Raw genomic sequence first — 21,058 nt, 5'->3', positions numbered from 1 at the left:
CCACACAAACACACGGTGTTTCCTTGTTTAAAATTCCCGGAGGTGACGCTTTACTATGGATTAGAGCGGTCAAGCGAACATGGATCCCAACCACTTGTCAACCGGCAGGTTTCGGTGAGAAAATTGTGGTAAAAAGTCGCCTCTTACCGGAGATCAGCTGGGCTTGCGCCGTCCATGCAGCTGCTGTCGACTTCCCTCTAACGCTATATTATAAAAATACAGACATTTTGTTAACGCTGTATTATAAAAAAACAATTTACAAACACAAGCTATGGAATGACTCATTTACTTCCGGGATCAGGTTTCCTCTTATGTCATCCCATAGCTTGTGTTTGTAATTTTTTTTTTTTTTTTAATGATATAGCGTTAACAAAACGTCTGTATTTTTATAATATAGCGTTAACAAAACGTCTGTATTAATCATGACCCTGGAAGTGAATGGGCGGGGGGGGGGGTTGTAGGGAGTGAAGTGAATTGTATTTATATAGCAATTTTTCTCTAGTGACTCAAAGCGCCTTACATAGTGAAACCCAATATCTAAGTTACATTCAAACCAGTGTGGGTGTCACTGGGAGCAGGTGGGTAAAGTGTCTTGCCCAAGGACACAATGGCAGTGACTAGGTTGGCAAAAGCGGGAATCGAACCTGCAACCCTCAAGTTGCTAGCACGGCCACTCTACCAACCGTGCTAAACCGAGAAGAAATTTGGCGTGACAGCGTCAACACACCCGTGGACACACCCCCTCCGACTATCAGGTACTATTAAACTCACTAAAACACTAGCAACACAATAGAAAGATAAGGGATTTCCCAGAATTATTCTAGCAAATGTGTCTAAGAACATCTGAATCCGTCCCAATGCAATCGCCTTTTTTTTTTTTTACTTTATTTATCTTATAGTCCTTCGCTATCAATATCATCATCCACGAATCTTTCAACCTCGCTCAAATTAATGGGGAAATTGTCGTTTTCGCGGTCCGAATCGCTCTAGCTGCTGGTGGCCATGATAGTAAACAATGTTCAGATGTGAGGAGCTCCACAATCCGTGACGTCACGCGCACATCGTCTGCTACTTCCGGTACAGGCAAGGCTTTTTTATTAGCGACCAAAAGTTGCGAACTTTATCGTGGATGTTCTCTACTAAATCCTTTCAGCAAAAATATGGCAATATGGCGAAATGATCAAGTATGACACATAGAATGGACCTGCTATCCCCGTTTAAATAAGAAAATCTCATTTCAGTAGGCCTTTAAAGTAGGCTAGTATAACTAATATAGACACTTACATCATGTGTTGCCTTCCTTATGTAACCGGTGGTCCTTTCCTCTGCGTTGTGTGTGATTTATGGAACACGACCGACACTTTACTGATAATACAGAATACAATTGTCATCAAAAACTTTCTGCCATCGTCGAGCCCCTACACCAGGGGTCACCAACACAGTGCCCGCGGGCACCAGGTAGCCCGTAAGGACCAGATGAGTCGCCCGCTGGCCTGTTCTAAAAATAGCTCAAATAGCAGCACTTACCAGTGAGCTGCCTCAATTTTTAAAATTGTATTTATTTACTAGCAAGCTGGCCTCACTTTGCTCGAGATTTTTAATTCTAAGAGAGACAAAACTCAAATAGAATTTGAAAATCCAAGAAAATATTTGAAAGACTTGGTCTTCACTTGTTTAAATTAATTAATTTTTTTACTTTGCTTCTTATAACTTTCAGAAAGACAATTTTAGAGAAAAATACAACCTTAAAAATGATTTTTAGGATTTTTAAACACATAACTTTTTACCTTTTCAATTCCTTTCTCTTCTTTCCTGAAAATTTTAATCAAAGTTCAAGAAAATGTATTAGTTTTATTGTAAAGAATAATAAATACATTTTAATTTAATTCTTCATTTTAGCTTCTGTTTTTTCGACAAAAAATATTTGTGGAATATTTCTTCAAACTTATTATGATTTAAAAAAAATATTCTGGCAAATCTAGAAAATCTGTAGAATCAAATTTAAATCTTATTTCAAAGCCTTTTGAGTTTCTTTGAAAATTTTTGTTCTGGAAAATCTAGAAGAAATAATGATTTGTCTTTGTTAGAAATATAGCTTGGTCCAATTTGTTATATATTCTAACAAAGTGCAGATTGGATTTTAACCTATTTAAAACATGTCATCAAAATTTTAAAGTTAATCTTAATCAGGAAAAATTACTAATGTTCCATAAAATCTTTATTTTTTGTTTTTTTCAAAAATATTCCAATTAGCTAGTTTTCTGTTTTTTTCAGTAGAATTTTGAATTTTAAAGAGTCGAAATGGAAGATAAACTGTTTCAAAATTAGATTTTCATTTTTTTCGTATTCTCTCTCCCTTTTTAAACCATTCAATTATGTGTTTTTTTCATTTATTCTCCACAAAAAGCCTTCCGTAAAAGGAAAAAAAAAGTATGACAGACAGAAATACAAATGTATTTAAGTGTGTATCAAACTGGTAGCCCTTTGCATTAATCAGTACCCAAGAATAGCTCTTGGTTTCAAAAATGTTGGTGACCCCTGCCCTACGCAAATATAATACTGAACAAGAAATGAATTGAAGTTCTCAACAAGACAAAACATTTTCTGTCATCGCATGGACGCCTGCATCTCACGTTATCGTAGACCAGGGGTCACCAACCTTTTTGAAACCAAGAGCTATTCTTGGGTACTGATTAATGCCAAGGGCTACCAGTTTGATACACACTTAAATAAATTGTATTTCTGTATGTCATTCTGTCGTGCATTTTTTTTTTCCTTTTACGGAAGGTTTTTTGTGGAGAATAAATGATGAAAAAAAAACACGTAATTGAATGGTTTAAAAAGGGGAGAGAATACGAAAAAAATTTAAATTAAATTTTGAAACCTGGTTAATCTTCCATTTCGACTCTTTAAAATTCTAAATTTTACCGAAAAAAAGAAGTAAAAAAACTGGCTAATTCCAATCTTTTTGAAAAAAAAAATTAAATAATTTATGGAACATCTTTAGTAATTTTTCCTGATTAAGCTTAACTTTAGAATTTTGATGACATGTTTTAAATAGGTTAAAATCCAATCTGCACTTTGTTAAAATATATAACAAATTGGACCAAGCTATATTTCTAACAAAGACAAATCAGTATTTCTTCTAGATTTTCCAGAAAAAATGTTTTCAAAGAAATTCAAAAGGCGTGTGTGTTTGACGTCACATTCTGACATCATCGCTTCCAGCGTGATAAACAGAAAGGCGTTTAATTTGCCAAAATTCACCCATTTAGAGTTTGGAAATTGGTTAAAAAAATACATGGTCTTTTTCCTGCAACATTAAGGTATATATTGACGCTTACATAGGTCTGGTGATAATGTTCCCCTTTGAGTTATTGTGGCTCAATGTGCCTTAATTCTCTTTATTTTAATGTACTATTATTTAAAATATATCATTTTTTTAGTTGCTTAAGAGCAGGGGTGCCCACACTTTTTCTGCAGGCGAGCTACTTTTCAATTGACCAACTCGAGGGGATCTACCCCATTTATATATATCATTTATATTTATGTATTTATGAAAGAGACATTTTTGTAAACAAGTTAAATGTGTTTAATGATAATACAAGCATGTGTAACACATATAGATGTCTTTCTTTCACAAAGACAAGAATATAAGTTGGCGTATTACCTGATTCTGATGACTTGCATTGATTGGAATCAGACAGTAATGATGATACCGCCCACATTTTCAAATGGAGGAGAAAAAAAGTTGTCCTTTCTGTACAATACCACATGAAAGTGGTTGGTTTTTGGCATCTCATTCATCCAGCTTCCATACACTTTACAAGAAAAACATTGGCGGCAAATTCCGTAGCTTGCTTGATTGACATTCACGGCACCCGAGGGTCTTGTGAGATGACGCTGGCTGCTGCAAGATCATTATTATGAAAAAATGACAGAGAGGAAGGCGAGAAACACTTTTTATTTCAACAGACTTTCGCGCCGTCCCTTCCGTCAAAACTCTAAAGGCCGACTGCACATTTCCTATCTTCACAATAAAAGCCCTGCTTCATGCTGCCTGCGCTAACAAAATAAGAGTCTCGGAAAGCTGGCGTGCGCAAGCGATGTGCACGCCAGCTTTCTGAGGGATCGCTTGTGCACGCCAGTTTTCCGAGACTCTGTATTTAGTTAGCGCAGGCAGCATGAAGCAGGGCTTTTATTGTGAAGATAGGAAATGTGCAGTCGGCCTTTAGAGTTTTGACGGATGGGACGGCGCGAAAGTCTGTTGAAATAAAAAGTGTTTCTCGCCTTCCTCTCGGTCATATTTTCATAATAATGATCTTGCAGCAGCCAGCGTCATCTCACAAGACCCTCCGGTACCGTGAATGTCATTTAAGTGACGTCTTGGTGAAGATTGATGATCACTAATTTTTAGGTCTATTTTTTTTTTTTTTTTAAAGCCTGGCTGGAGATCGACTGACACACCCTCCGCGGTCGACTGGTAGCTCGCGATCGACGTAATGGGCACCCCTGCTTAAGAGATATTCATTGCTATTTTTATGTTTTTGTGCATTTGTTGCCGTAATCAAGTTACTCAGTACTTGAGTAATTTTTTCACAACATACTTTTTACTTTTACTCGAGTAATACACCTCTTAAGTAACAGTACTCTTACTTGAGTATAATTTCTGGCTACTCTACCCACCTCTGCTTGGCAGCAACGCGCGCCTAATAGAGTGGGTATAGTGCACACGGCGGGAGCGCGCAGGAACACCGAAGCGCGCGTGCACAGCTGTCAGCACCAAGGACAGCAGCCGCCGAAACCCGCAGCGACCTTCAAGGAATCCCGGGCGTGAGAGCACCGGCAAGCGGCCGTGGACCGCGTGGAGACGGGAGATGTTCCCCCCGGGAAGAAGCTGCAGGATGACGACGGCGGCGCTCATTCCTCCGCATTGCACATAAACCCGCAGCTTTCTCGGCGGTTCCCCGGCTCTTCCTTCCACCCCCCCCCCCACCCTCCCTCCGTGCCTCCATCTTCCACAACGCCCACACGCGTCGTGCCTGCCTGCCGAGCCGCGCTGCTGCCCAGAAGCCTCCCGAGCACCGCGGAGAGGAGGAGTCGGAGGTTGCGTCTGCTGCTGGACAAGATGCGGCTCCTCATGCTGGCGGTGCTGCTCTCCTGCTCGTGCGCGCGGGCCGGCTGCGAGCCCAAGATCGTCAACATCGGCGCCGTCCTGAGCCAGAAGAGGTACGAGCAGGTGTTCAAAGACGCCGTCACCCAGGCCAACCAGGTCTACGGCCGGGACAAGTTCAAGCTGACGGCCATCTCCGTTACGCACAAACCCAACGCCATCCAGATGGCTCTGTCGGTGTGCGAGGACCTCATCTCCAGTCAGGTAGGGACAACCGCCGCCAAAAAATACTCCAAGGTTGGAATTTTTGCTTCGGGAAGATTTCCTGCATGTCCGTGTCACGTGTATTTCCTCACTCTGTTGCCATGGTTACGTCAGCATCACCCAACTCTGCTTATAGCTGCACACAGCTTGTGTGGGCGGCTGGTACTCTCAATCTAAACCAGGGGTAGGGAACCTATGGTTCTAGAGCCAGATGTGGCTCTTTAGATGACTCTCGGATAAATCTTAGCTGACATTGCTTAATATGATAAGTATTGCATAATTCCACTTGTAATCACAGTCTTAAAAATAATGTTCAAAATATAAAACATGCATTTTTTAATCCATCCATCCGTTTCCTACCGCAACTGTTCAAGAATTTGCGTTAATGGTAAGAAGTTGTTTGTTTATTCTTGGTTAGTGTGGGGCTTGCCCTCCTGGGGGTTCTTTGGACCACCAAGGGCCAACATGAGAGCCCGTTTCAGGGTTACAATATTGTTTGATTTTTCAATAAGTCTCTCAGTTGCTTTCCAGCGATTGTATCTTTCTCTTTCGTTTTAGCTCGCGCTCTGGCTCCAGCCCCAACCCCCCGTCTCTCCTCCTGGCTGCTGCTTATAACAGAGCGACTGGTGATTAGATAAAAAGGCCCAGGTGGGCAGTCTATGCACCTGTCGCTGATTTCGAGGCCGGTCCTGGCACACCCCAGTTCGCTGCTGGCCACGCCCCCTCCACAGTTAGCTCGAGAATAACAATATTATTACAAATAATAAGAGACCTATTATACTCAAATGTTGGTTTTACTTAAAAATGCACCCGTTTAGGTGTGTTCAGTGTAAAAAAAAATATTATATGGCTCTTACGGAAATACATTTTAAAATATTTGGCTTTTTGGCTCTCTCAGCCAAAAAGGTTCCCGACCCCTGATCTAAACATTGATGATTTTAGGCCAGATTTGGGCAAAATGTGGCCCGTTAAGACAGTTTTTTGCATTCACTGTGCCGCGGAACACGAGTGTACCGCGGAACAATATTAGTGTACCGCGGAACACTAGTGTACCGTGAGATGATGTCTGGTGTGCCGTGAGAAATTATGCAATTTCACCTAATTGTTAGGAAAAATTCTTTTTGCAAACAGTCCCATCCATCCATTTTCTTCCGCTTATCCCATACTTTCGGGAGCTGGGGGGTTGGGGGGCGTGGTCGGGGGTGGGGTGGAGGCGTGTTTGGGGGGCGTGGTTGGGAGCTTGGTTGGGGTGGGGGGCGTGGTTAAGAGGGGAGGAGTATAATTCACCTACTCGAGTATTTCATATATATATATATATATATATATATAAATATGTATATATATGTATGAAATACTTGACTTTCAGTAAATTCTAGCTATATATATTTATTTTATTATATACATAAATAAAAGAAATAGTTGAATTTCCGACGCTCCTATTAAAAACAAAGTAATACAAACATAGTTGTTCTACTAACTGTACTGTGCTTGCTGGTTACTTTAAAAAAACAACAACACTTACCTTTCACTATTTGAGTAACCTTTGTTCTGGCATTTGCATAATGGCGAGCGATCTCCGAATCTGGGAACATATCTTTCACGGATTTGTTGTAGACATCCGCAAATGAGAACAGGATGTTGCTATCAGCATAGCCATCTTTGTCTCAGCATAAGTTACAACATCGGGTCTCCATTTTGCGAGGTGGCCCATAATACTGGGTTGTGAACGATGCTGCGCTGCGGACGATTTGTGCGTCACTGACCGTTCATGGTTGAATATCCGTTGGCCCGCCGTGTTCGATGGAGAAGTCTGTTCTACAAAATTTACAGGCAACATACCCCTTCCCTTTCGAACTCTCCTGGGTAAACTGAAATTCTTGTTTCCGTTCGTTTTGGAACTTGCAAGCGTATTTCTTTATTTTGCTCGTCGACGGTGTAACATATTGGGTTGGAGTCAATAACCAGGCGACGTGATGAAGTTACGTCTCTTTACTGTGGGCTCCAGAACAGAATCCCTAATGCATGTTCCTTGACTGCACTTAAATGTAGAATATATTTATATTATTCATATATCATATATATTATAATATACATACTATATCATTTATTAGTATCATTGTTTATTGTGAGCGAACTGTGGTGCTGAATTTCCCCCAGTGATGAATAAAGTACATTCTATTCTATTTTATGTACAGTAGATGGCAGTATTGTCCTGTTTAAGAGGGTCACAATATTGCTGAGTCAGGTCTGCATGGAGCTGGAGGGGGCGTGGCCTCCAGCTCGGCCTGAATTTCGGGAGATTTTAGGGAGAACATTTTTCCCGGGAGAGGCGCTGAATTTCGGGAGTCTCCCGGAAAATCCGGGAGGGTTGGCAAGTATGGCTTATCCAAGTTTGGTTGGCGGGGGCAGCAGCCTAAGCAGGGAAGCCCAGACTTCCCTCTCCCCAGCCATTTCGTCCAGCTCCTCCCGGGGGATCCCAAGGCGTTCCCAGGCCAGCCGGGAGACATGGTCTTCGCTGTGGCCTCCTGCCAGTCAGACCTCATCTGTCTCCTCTCATGTGGAGGAACAGCGGCTTTACTCTGAGTCCCTCCCGAAAGACAGAGCTTCTCACCCTATCTCTAAGGTAGAGACCCGCCACCCGGCGGAGGAAACTCATTTGGGCCGCTTGTACCCGTGATCTAATCCTTTTGGTCATAACCCAAAGCTCATGACCATAGGTGAGGATGGGAACATAGATCGACCGGTAAATTGAGAGCTTTGCCTTCCGGCTGACAATAGATAAAAGAAACCGACACCTCCATGTCGCATCAAGCCTTTTGCTTGATAAGATGAAAGACAACTTTCTGGCAAGGGACCTGAACTCAACGTAACACAGAAGTTGTGTGTTCATTCCTATACAAAGAATGTGTTTTTGCTATTTTTGGCCAAAGTAAGACAAAGAAAACTGTCAGAATAATTGTATCTAAGATATCACAAAACGTTGTGTTTCAATGAGTTCTCGGCAAGCAGACAAAAGCTGTCTTTGATCTTACCAATCAAAAGGCTTGTAAAACTCCACTGTGTCGGACAGGGAGCGACATAACGGTGTCGGTTTCTTTGATGTATCGTATTTCACAGGAAATTTTTGTCTTGACCCGAGATCTACAAAGCGGAGAGGAGGCAGGGCACCTTTTTTTTTCGTGACCGAGGGCAATGGCTGTTTACGACCTTGTCTTCGAACCGACCTTTGCTTTGAACTGTTTTGCAACCAAAAGCGGCGGCTGTTTACGACCCCGGTCCCTTTAGTAACTCTTGTTGCCTTTAAAACAGGGAAAGTCCAAATAAAAGAGGAGGCGTACAATCTTTCATCAGAGCGTGGTGGGACACTGTAAAAGGGTAGAGGTGTACGCCCTCTCCTCATTGAGCCAAATTGAATTTCGTCTCTGTTTGATTCCTTGCTTCTTTGTCTGTTTAATAGATGTCATCAGTGTTTGAACTTGACAAAAACAATTTGAAGTTGTCTTTAATTTTTAGTTTTATTGCCATGTGGCCACTAAACTAATATGACTTTGACACCCCTCTACTAATTCATGTTGTATATGCTTCCTTTATTCTACATTGTTTATGGTAAACGTAGTTTTCTTATTTGAAAATAAAGTTTGTTTTCCGGCACCAAAAAAAAAAAAGGAAAGAAATGGGATGAGGAACAAGGGATTACATATTTTATTTTTGGGAGACAGGACCTGACTGAGTTCTGCGCTCTGAGTGCTTTTCTACTTAATACAGCCTCAAGCTTCGTTGCCCCTGAAAGTATTTCAGGCGCCCGAGGACTGTCTGTTCTGGTTGGACTTAAACGTGTTCTACCATTACATCAACAGAGGATAGATGTAACCTTAGAGGAAAATCTAATTCAAAACACTTGTATACACTGGAAAACCTTTACCATATCCATATGTGGAATTAAATGATGGAATGGATCAATCAAAGAAATCCAACAAAGCACCAAAATAATTCAGTTTAAGAGACTGTTCAAACTACAAGTGTTCACAAAGTACCCAGAACAATAATTATGATATACATATTGAACCCTAATGATAAAGATATGTATTATTTATGTATTTAATATTTGTTTACTTACTATGGTATATGTGCTTGAACAATACATTATATAGAACACAGGGTTCAAAGCGTGGGGAAAAGTAATGCTTTATAGTTCGGTAATTAGAGTAATCTGTACTGCAACTGCACTTTTAAAGATGTTACATTTTTTAAACGAAAAAACTTAAACTTTTTTTAACCTAAAGGTTATGGGATTCCATACGTAAAAGTTCAGTCACACTTTTTTAGTAGATATATTTCTCAGGTTTAACTAATTTTTCTCACATTTAGGTCATTTTCTTCACAGTTAGGTCTAAAAAAAATGTTGATGCTATATAAGTCCTAATACATACAAATTACATCTACATTTTAAACCAAAATCTAAATGTTTTTATAAAAAATAAATGTAAAAGTTATATGTAAACTTAAATCTAAATGGTAAATCTAAATTTAAGTCTTCTATCTAAATGTTGAATCTCAATCTAAATGTTAAATATAAATATTGAATCTAAATCTAATTCTTATATCTAAGTGTTAAATCTAAACCTAAATGTTATGTCCGAACCTAAATATTAAATCCAAACCTAAATGAGAAATCTAAAATGTAAATATTGAATCTAAATCTAAAAACTAAATGTAAATCTTAGATGTATATCTAAATGTCAATTCTAAATCAAAAATGTTTACATTGAAAATAAATCAAAATGTTATAAGCTTCAGTCTTCAATCTAAAGCTTATATCTAAACTTAAGTCTTCAATCTAAATGTTGAATCTCAATCTAGATGTTAAATCTAAACATAAACATTTGATCTAAATCTAAATAAATCTAAATCTAAAAACTATATCTGAATATTAGACTTAGACTGTTAAATCTAAACCTAAATGAAATATCCAAATGTAAATATTGAATCTAAATCCATCCATCCATTTCCTACCGCTTATTCCCTCTGGGGCCGCGGGGGGCGCTGGTGCCTATCTCAGCTACAATCGGGCGGAAGGCGGCGTAGACCCAGGACAAATCGCCACCTCATCGCAGAATCTAAATCCAAAAACTAAATGTAAATCTTAGATGAATATCTAAATGGTAAATCTAAATTTAATCTCAAAAATAAATCTAAATGGTACATCTAAACTTAAGTCTTCAATCTAAATGTTGAATCTAAACATAATAATTGAATCTAAATCTAAAAACTAAACCTTAATCTTATATCTAAATGTTAAATCTAAACCTAAATGTTATATATAAACCTAAATGAGATATCTAAACGTAAATATTGAATCTAAATCTAACAACTAAATGTGAATCTTAGTTGTATATCTAAATGTTAAATCTAAATCTAAATGTGAGCGTTAAATGTTTAATCAAGACTTAAACCTAAATGTGAAGTCTAAATGCAAATATTGAATCCAAATCTAAAAACTAAATGTGAATCTTAGTTGTATATCTAAATGTTAAATCTAAATGTGAGCGTTAGTTTAATCAAAACCTAATATGCTAAATCTAAACCTAAATGTTAAATGTAAACCTAAATGAGAACTCTAAATGCAAATATTGAATCTAAATAAAAAAAACAAAATGTAAATCTTAGTTGTATATTTTAAATGTTAACTCTAAATCTAAATGTGCACATTAGATGTTAAATCAATACCTAAACGTCAAATCTAAATGTTAAATCTAAACCCAAATGTTAAATTTAAATGTTAAGTCTAAATTGTGAATTAAAACCTGGTATATTATTTATTTATTCACTGTTCTGTTACAGAGAACAACGAAATGGGATAAAATTGCCATGGTGGAAAAAAGGGGTAGGATTAAATAAGCTCAGCTTCTTCCTACTACTTTTCGGACATCAACTGGAAATATGTGATGCATCACATTGTATCGTACGCATGTTCCAAATAGACTGAACTGAACTGAACTTTTGGCAGGGACTCCAAAATGTATGACTCAAATCAGCTGATTTTCAACAGAACGACAAGCAGACGTCCAAAAATAGTCTTTTTGGTTTGAGTGTGATGTCGCGGATGAAGGGGCAAGTGTACATTTCAGGACACACAGCTGCAGTTCCACTCAAGTGCGATGAAAAGCAGCGAGGAGTGAAAACGGGCAAAATGTCATCGACTATTATATGCAGCCTCACTTGCGGCGCTGCATGTGCGCCATGATAGTCGCAGCAGTGTTGTTGGCATGCTGGGGACGGGGGGGGGGGGGACCTCGCTTGCTCTTTTTCATTCATTCTATCATTTCTTCATTTAGTTCAGGAAATTACATCAAAAAAATAAAAAGGACAAGGTCGACAGCTCATAATAATATAATATAATGCAAGAGGTAATGTACAGTATGTAAGCGTGATGATCAGTTCTGCCTGAAAGGGAGTGGGAAGAAGACAATTTATTTAATTCCACCCCCAGTTCTCCATTAAGTGATTAATATATTGATTATTACTTTCTTCAAGGGTTATAATAAAAGTGTTGAATCATAGCGGCATTACCACAGCTAACAATAATTATTACACTGTGACACCAATTTGATTCAACAATGTACGAAGAATGAACAATACCAACAGTGGTAATAGACAACATACCAACAATTGTACTGGACAATATACCAGCAATGGTGATGGACAATATAGCAATAATGGTAATGGAAAAAATACCAAAAATGGTAATAGCCAAAATACCAGTAATAGTAATAGACAATATCCCAACAATGGTAATGGACAAAATACCAATAATGGCAATAGACAATATACCAACAATGGTAATAGCCACAATTCCAAACAATGGTAATATACAATATACCAACAATGGTAATAGCCAAAATACCAAAAGTGAAGGACAAAATATCTACAATGGTAATAGATGATATACCAACAATAGCAATAGCCAAAATATCAACAATGGTAATGGACAAAATACCAACAATGGTAATAGCCAAAATACCAACAACGGTAATAGATGATATACCAACAATGGCAATAGCCAAAATATCACCAATGGTAATGGACAAAATACCAATAATGGGAAAACCCAAAATACCAACAGTGGTAATGGACAAAATATCTACAATGGTAATAGCCAAAATACCAATGATGGTAATAGACAATATACCAACAATGGTAATGGACAAATTACCTACAATGGTTATGGACAAAATAACAATAATGATAATAGACAAAATACCAACAACAGTAATAGACACAATACTAATAATGGTAATAGACAATATACCAACAATGGTAATAGACAACATAACTATAATGTTAATAGACAAAATAACAACAATGGCAATAAACAAAATACCAATAATGGTAATAGACAAAATACTAATAATGGTAATAGACAAAATACCAACAACGGTAATGGCCAAATTACCAACAATGGTAAAGGACAAAATACCAATAATGCTATTAGTCAAAATACCAACAATGGTAAATGACAAAATACCAATAATGGTAATAGCCAAAATACCAATAATGGTAATAGCCAAAATACCATCATTGGTAATAACCAAAAAAACAACAACAATGGTAATAGCCAAAATACCAATAATGGTAATAGCCAAAATACCAACAATCGTAATGTACAAAAATACCAACAATGGTAATCGGCAAAATAACAATAATGATAATTAAAATACCAACAACGGTAATAGACAAACTAATAATAATGGTAATAGACAATATACCAACAATGGTAATGGACAAAATACCAATAATGGTATTAGCCAAAATACCAACAATGGTAATAGCCAAAATACCAACAATGGTAATATACAATATACCAATAATGGTAATAGCCAAAATACCAACTATGGTAATAGCCAAAATACCAACAATGGTAATGGACAAAATACAAAACCTATAGATGTGTGTGTCCAAGTTCAAGGAAACCACAGGCTGTCTTCTTTTAATAGATTTATTACAATCTTTGGCAAGCTAGGTAATGTTTGCTGTGGTCTGGAACAACATGGCACACAAACAACTATCAGAACTCCAGCTAATGTTACATACAGAAAATGTGTCATGAGACATGCAAAACAAAATTATATACAAAAAGGATAAAAGTAAAGGATATCAAATCAGCTCAAATATACCTACAAATGTGGCATAATGATGCAATATGTACATACAGCTAGCTTAAATAGCATGTGAGCATGCTATTTAAGCAGTCATGCGCTTACCAAATATGCCTGATTAGCACTCCAACAAGTCAATAACATCAACAAAGTTCACGCACAGTATGAAACTTTTGCCGAACAAAATGAGACAAAGACGGAGTGGAAGATTTTTACATGTAAACAAAGTGTTGCGTCACACTATGGTGAGTTCAAGAACCGCCAATATTAGTAGGACAAAACAATGTTCACTAACTACGCTCACCAGTGAAGCAGACATACAAACATCAAACAGTGGTAGTTCTAACAATCAGGAATGTTTTTGTCATGTTTGTCCTCAAACCAAAACCAAAAAAATATTTTCCCCTATTTTTTCCATTTTCAATCCTTTTCTAAAAATGCTCCAGGGAGCCACTAGGGCGGCACTAAAGAGCCGCGGGTTGCTGACATCCGAGTCAAGGTACAGTTTTGCTTTGTTTATAATTGAGAGGCTTTTTGGAGATGTTTGTTTGAATGTGTCTGACATGGTGTTTCCATGATAGTTTATTATCAAGTATTACTCTCAAAAATGTATTCTCATTTACGATTTCAAGTTGGGTACCATCAATACTTATCTTCTGTTCAGACGTTATGTTGCTCTTTGTTATGTATGTTGGAACATGTACCACATGTCGTCGTGCTTGAACAAAACGTGCAGCACTTTTAACTGACAAAACACATTCCATAAGTAATGCATCGTGAATATGTATGCACCATGTTGTCTGATGTAATAATAATATTACATCCTTGCATACTGAGGCCTGCAGCTATCCTCTAGCATACATTAGGCTTCATGTAATAATCATCAAAACACACACACTTTATAATGTCTTCCGTGTGGTGTAACTGATGTGGATTTCTGGTCATGGACAGAAGGATGTCACGGCAGTGTGGCTGGATCAAAGAGAGATGTTAGAGACTCTTTACTGAAGCAAAAGTTGCTTTATTGCAAGCGAGTGTCATTAAACAGGTCTGCAGTACCAGGAGGAACCTAGGTCAAAAAAATGAAGGAGGCCAAAAAAATAATCATATTATCCTCTAAGTCAGTGTGATCTAAGTCAGGACAGCGCAACCTGACCATGTAAGGAGATGTCTGTGTGTAGTGACTGGAAAACAACTGCTTTAAGTCACAACTTAACTGTTGGCGTTGAGCGAGACAGGTAGTTTTTTTTCTCAAGGACAGGGTTATCATTTTTGCATTCCAAAGTCCCAAATAGGGCTTCTTTCCTGTGAGAAGTGATCCAATCCACCTGCGAATGTCAAACGAAGGGGCATTATTTTAATATGGGCTCAAACAGAAATGGTTGTGGACAGGGGGAGTAGACGGCACAGACAACAAGGGGGCATAGTATTTAAGCTGTATTTTACATTTATATATATATATATATATATATATATATATATATATATGTATATATATATATATATATGTATATATATATATATATATATATATATATATGTATGTATGTATGTATATATATATGTATATATATATATATATATATATATATATATATATGTATGTATGTATATATATATGTATGTATATATATATGTATGTATGTATGTATGTATGTATGTAACGTCATCGTGGTGCAAGAGGTGCTCTTCCTGGATGCAGTCGGGCAACGGACACAGCGTAGAAGTAAGAAAAAAGGATTTACTTACAACAAAAACACTGGGTACCAAAAGACAAAACAAAGAGCTAACTAGCATAAGAGCTAGGGGAACAAAAGGCTGGCTAAGCGCGGTAGCATTAGCGAGTACAAAAAATGAAACAAAGAGGCTAAGCGTGGAAGCTAGCGAGTCCAAACATCGAAGTACAAACGTCACTGGTTGCTTGAAAGCAAACACTACGAAGCGAGACCGAGAAAATGAAAAGGGTAGGTTAAAAAGAGTCTTTAATCAAAAACAGGTGTGCAAACCAAGGCGGGTGAACAAATCAAGTCGCCATGGTGACAAATAAAAACAAGGAAGTACACGCAAACTCAAAATACCAAACAGCAAACGATCCGAGTAGGAGATTGCAACAATAAACAAAAAAATAATCAATCAATTAATGTTTACTTATATATCCCTAAATCATAAGTGTCTCAGATCGCTTTCGATGGTTTTATTGTTAACACTGTCTTAAACTACACTTCCTGATGTATAATACAATGCAAAAATGTCAATTTCTGTCACTTTGTCCTGCATCCTCTTCAAAAGTCCAACATTTTTTCCCCCATCTGTTGTCACACCTGCCAGCTTGTCCCATTTCAGTCCTAACATGTCCAAACACACATTTACCTCTGTGAACAAGTCATTGCCTGTAATTGTCCCTTTAATCGACTGCATGGCCGCCAGCTTCTCCGTGATTTGAACGTCTGCAATTATCCCACGTAAGAAAATGAGCAGCCGGGTGGTGTCACGTCTCCAGGTTTCCAGCGATCGCCTCGTTACAGTGCGTGGGGAGAGTGACACGTTCTCAAATGCACCCCTCTTCTCCGGGCATATCAGCACAACAGAGTCCAATAACTCCTTAATAAACTTTCCGTCAGAAAACACCTTACTTTTTCTGGTGATTTTGTGAGAAATGACGAAACTTGTCCTGAAGGCTGCATCTCTGGGGGTGTGAAATATGGCAAAAAGTCCTTTTTTGGGTTTGCAGTTATACCATCAACGCATCAGCCACCCTTAATCAGACAGATTCTACTATTTTTCCTCGTGCTTCGTCGTGTAGTGGCGATTCAAATGATATTCTTTAAACACGGCAACCTGTGTACCACAAATTAAGCACACAACTTTGCCTTTCGTCTCTGTAAATAAATACTTGGCGGTCCATAATACGAGTTAATTCATTCACTTCCTAACCGTTATTTACAAAGTTCTGTGCTGTGAAACTATTCTGTCGTGTCCGGTCTTCGGTCAAACTCACTGATCGCACGAGCGTGCAACCAATGCCAGAAGATTGTGCTTACCGCCGCAACAATCATTAAGGTCTGTCCACACACGCTTAGACAAACTCATGCCTAATTCAGACTGAGTCGGGGGAAGTTCTAATCCGGCTGGGTTTGGCCCGCGGGACGTGACAAGTCACTGAAAGGGAAAGTCTGTGGCAGATGGAGGAGGAGATGCCCGGGAGCAACCCTTGGGATGCCAGCTCTCATTTTTGACCCAACCATACGGGCTGCTTGCATGCAATAATCCACGCCTGCGCTGCCACGCCAACTTCAATCCTCTTCCTCCAACAACTAGAGGGAATTTTCCCCCGAATTTAGTCTTTGTCTTCGTGCGGGGGGATTACACTAAAATAGACCTAAATTAATACAAATCTGATGGGCCGCACTTGAAGGCGTTTTCAACATGAAGGATTATTTCTTGGCTCTTTCAAAAAAAAAAGACTGCACACACACACACACACACACATATCTTCACTTGGATTATAAAGCAGTCCTAAAGGGTGCCCGAATCATTATTCATAATGGATATCAGCGTGATAAAAGCAAAAAGATCTCCACCATCAGTTGTAATACAATCATTCATGCAGTCTACTTACTGTCAGAGTTATTTTGTGACGAACCCCAAGATGCAGAGATGGAGGCAGGCATGGAGTGAGAAAACATGATTTGATAAAAAAATACTGCAACCAGAACAAACCAAAGGGGTGCAACAAAAAGGGGCGCACGTGGGCGGATAACACCTTTTATTATTTCATTATTTTTATCTAACAATTTTACTTTTTATTCGAACCCTTTTACCGTATTACTTCTGCACTATCTTGTTTATCTTATGCATTGTTTATGTTCTTTGTTTGTTTTTGTTTTGTTTTTTGCTCTATGCTTTTTAACCTGTAAAGCACTTGCCTTGCCTTCATTGGACGGAGAAACCAAAGTACTTGTCAGAGTTTGTTTGTGACGAACCCTAAGATGCAGAGAAGGAAGGAGGCGTTTTGCAGGAAAACATGATTTAATTTAAAACAGTGGTCCCCAACCACCGGGCCGTGGCCGCAGAATATTTTTTTATTAAAAAAAAAAAAAAAAAAAAAAAAAAGAAATGTTATTTCTTATTTTTTTTATTTTTTATCAAATCAACATAAAAAAAACACAATATACACTTACAATTAGTGCACCAACCACAAAAACGTCCCTTTTTCATGACAAAGAAGAAAAAAAAAAAAAATTGAAAAAAAAAGGACCCCCGGGACAAATTATTAAGCGTTGACCGGTCCGCGGGTACAAAAAGGTTGGGGACCACTGATTTAAAACACTAAGACAAAAACAAAGAAAGGGTACAAACAAAAAGCGCACACGTGGGCGGATAACAAACAAAAAGAGCTAGCATGGGAGCTAGAAAATAAACAGAGCTTAGCATGGAAGCCAGCAAAAAAAAAAAAGGCCTTGCGTGGAAGCTAGCAGGTCTCGAGCAGAAAACAGAAGTCGTGCATGTAATATGAAAACAAACTTGGAAGCAGGGAACAAAAGACAGTAAGCTAAAAACCGCAATCAAATAAAGCTTACCGCAACGCTGCATTGACAAGACAGGATACGACACGAGAGGTAGCAACGACAAGAGCCACATCGACAAGACAATAATCCAGCACTGTGAAGGATAAAACACTGAATATTGACAACGTATGAACGTCACACCCCCTCTGCATCCACATATTTTACAATCGAGTGAAACGCAACAAAAATGCAACAAACAGTGAAATATGAAAGCGAAGGGTAAACATTTTTTATTTTTATTTTTGCTCATTAGACGCTACACAAAAGCTAAGCACATGATAGCACATGCGCTTTTGTCCTTAATTAAACCACATTGTGGTCATAAACATAATATTTGTCAAAATAAACAAGAATCAAATACTTATGTATGTATATTATAATCTAAATCTTAAATATGAATCTACATGTTATATCTAAACTTAAGTCTTCAATCTAAGTGTTGAATCTTAACGTAAATGCTGAATCCAAACATAAATATTGAATCTAAATCTAAAAACATAATCTAAATTTGATATCCGAATTGTCAGGATTTCCCCTGACAGTTTGTTTGTGTTAGTTTTTTCCTCTGCATTTGTTGTTTTTTTTTCTGTGTGTTTAGTATTTCCTGTTTTTAGTTCCTGTCAGCGCTCTTATTTTGTTAGTTTCCTGTCTTTCTCCCTGAGCGCTGTTTCACCTCTGCTGCGGCTGATTGGCACCTGGCCACACCTGGTGTCAATCAGCCCGCCTCTATTTGTACTTGCTTTAGTCCTCCAGTCAGTGCTGGATTATTGTATTGCATGTCGCTCTTGTCATTACTACCTGTCGTGTCGTATCATGTCTTGTCAATGCAGCGTTGTGGTAAGCCATATTTCGTTACATGTTTTTAGCTTACTGCCTTTTGTTCCCTGCTTCCAAGTTTGTTTTCATATTACATGTACGACTTCTGTTTCCTGTTCGATACCGGCTGGCTTCCACGCTAGGCCTTTTTTGTTTTTGCTAGCTTCCATGCTAAGCTCCGTTTATTTTCTAGTTCCCATGGTAGCTCTCTTTGTTTGTTATCCGCCTCGTGCGCGCTTTTTGGTGTACCCCTTTTGTTTGTTCTTGTTTAGTTTGAATTAAATCATGTTTTCTCATTCAATGCCTGCCTCCTTCTCTGCATCTTGGGGTTCGTCACAAACCAACTCTGACTCAAATGTTATATCTAAACTTAAATATAAATATTGAATCTAAATCTAAAAACGAAATGTAAATCTTGGATGCAAATCTGAATGTGAACGTTAAATGTTCATGACTCATTAAGTTGAATGATGCGGTCACGTTTGTTACTGGACACTTTCTAATATTCTAACAATTAACCCTTGGAGACATTGCATGTGTAAGTAATATGCAACTGTATTGATTTGATACTTGTTTATTGTGGCAACTGTTGTGTTTTAGAGAATATTATCTAGCATGCTACTGTGTGCTTAGCTGTTGTGTAGCTGCTAGTATCCTACTGTATGGTTACCTTTTTATAAAAGGCTTTGCTGAAACACAAGAATATATCAAACGTGTGTGCTTATTGTATGATATTTAGATGTTAACAACGTATCGGAGATTTTAGACGCTAGCCGATATAATCAGATAACCCTTGTTTCTGTTGCCGATATCAGACTGATATCAATATCAATATCATTAAGTTGAATGATGCGGACACGTTTGTTACTGGACACTTTCTAATTTTCTAACCCTTGGAGGCATTGCATGTGTAAGTAATATGCAACGGTAATGATTTGATACTTGTTTATTGTGGCAACTTGTGTTTTGGAAAATATTATCTAGCATGCTATTGTGTGCTTAGCTGTTGTGTAGCTGCTAGTATCCTACTGTATGTTTACCTTTTATAAAAGGCTTTGCTAAAACACAAGAATATATCAAACGTGTGTGCTTATTGGATGATATTTAGATGTTAACAAAGTATCAGAGATTTTAGACGCTAGCCGATATAATCCGATAACCCTTGTTTTTGTTACCGATATCAGACTGATATCAATATCATTAAGTTGAATGATGCGGACACGTTTGTTACTGAACACTTTCTAATATTCTAACAATTAGACCTTGGAGACATTGCATGTGTAAGTAATATGCAACTGTAATGATTTGATACTCGTTTATTGTGGCAACTGTTGTGTTTTAGAACATATTATCCAGCATGCTATTGTGTGCTTAGCTGTTGTGTAGCTGCTAGTATCCTACTGTATTTTTACCTTTTATAAAAAGGCGATGCTGAAACACAAGAATATATCAAACGTGTGTGCTTATCGGATGATATTTAGATGTTAACAACATATCAGAGATTTTAGACGCTAGCCGATATAATCAGATTACCCTTGTTTTTGTTGCCGATATCAGACTGATATCAATATCATTAAGTTGAATGATGCGGACACGTTTGTTACTGGACACTTTCTAATATTCTAACAATTAACCCTTGGAGACATTGCATGTGTAAGTAATATGCAACTGTAATGATTTGATACTTGTTTATTGTGGCAACTGTTGTGTTTTAGAAAATATTATCTAGCATGCTATTGTGTGCTTAGCTGTTGTGTAGCTGCTAGTATCCCACTGTATTTTTACCTTTTATAAAAAGGCGATGCTGAAACACAAGAATATATCAAACGTGTGTGCTTATCGGATGATATTTAGATGTTAACAACATATCAGAGATTTTAGACGCTAGCCGATATAATCAGATTACCCTTGTTTTTGTTGCCGATATCAGACTGATATCAATATTAAGTTGAATGATGCGGACACGTTTGTTACTGGACACTTTCTAATATTCTAACAATTAACCCTTGGAGACATTGCATGTGTAAGTAATATGCAACTGTAATGATTTGATACTCGTTTATTGTGGCAACGGTTATGTTTTAGAAAATATTATCCAGCATGCTATTGTGTGCTTAGCTGTTGTGTAGCTGTTAGTATCC

General features: G+C 37.9%; 1 protein-coding gene across 8 annotated transcripts in view; it reads left to right on the top strand.

Moving 5' to 3' along the window:
* The first annotated feature begins 4,844 nt into the window (after positions 1-4,844).
* Positions 4,845-21,058, top strand: part of grin1a (glutamate receptor, ionotropic, N-methyl D-aspartate 1a) — a 127,941-nt gene continuing 111,727 nt past the window's right edge. For 3 of the 8 annotated variants that reach the window (XM_061877034.1, XM_061877033.1, XM_061877032.1), the window contains exon 1: positions 4,845-5,377. In XM_061877034.1, the coding sequence (XP_061733018.1) occupies positions 5,129-5,377 (249 nt within the window). In that variant the 5' untranslated portion in view covers positions 4,845-5,128. The remainder of the gene's footprint in view (positions 5,378-21,058) is intronic. The other 5 variants (XM_061877029.1, XM_061877030.1, XM_061877031.1 and 2 more) reach the window with 2 other exon arrangements.

This window comes from Nerophis ophidion, linkage group LG17, assembly GCF_033978795.1.
Source record: "Nerophis ophidion isolate RoL-2023_Sa linkage group LG17, RoL_Noph_v1.0, whole genome shotgun sequence".
Lineage (NCBI taxonomy): Eukaryota > Metazoa > Chordata > Actinopteri > Syngnathiformes > Syngnathidae > Nerophis > Nerophis ophidion.
This window is presented reverse-complemented; position numbering and strand designations above follow the sequence as displayed.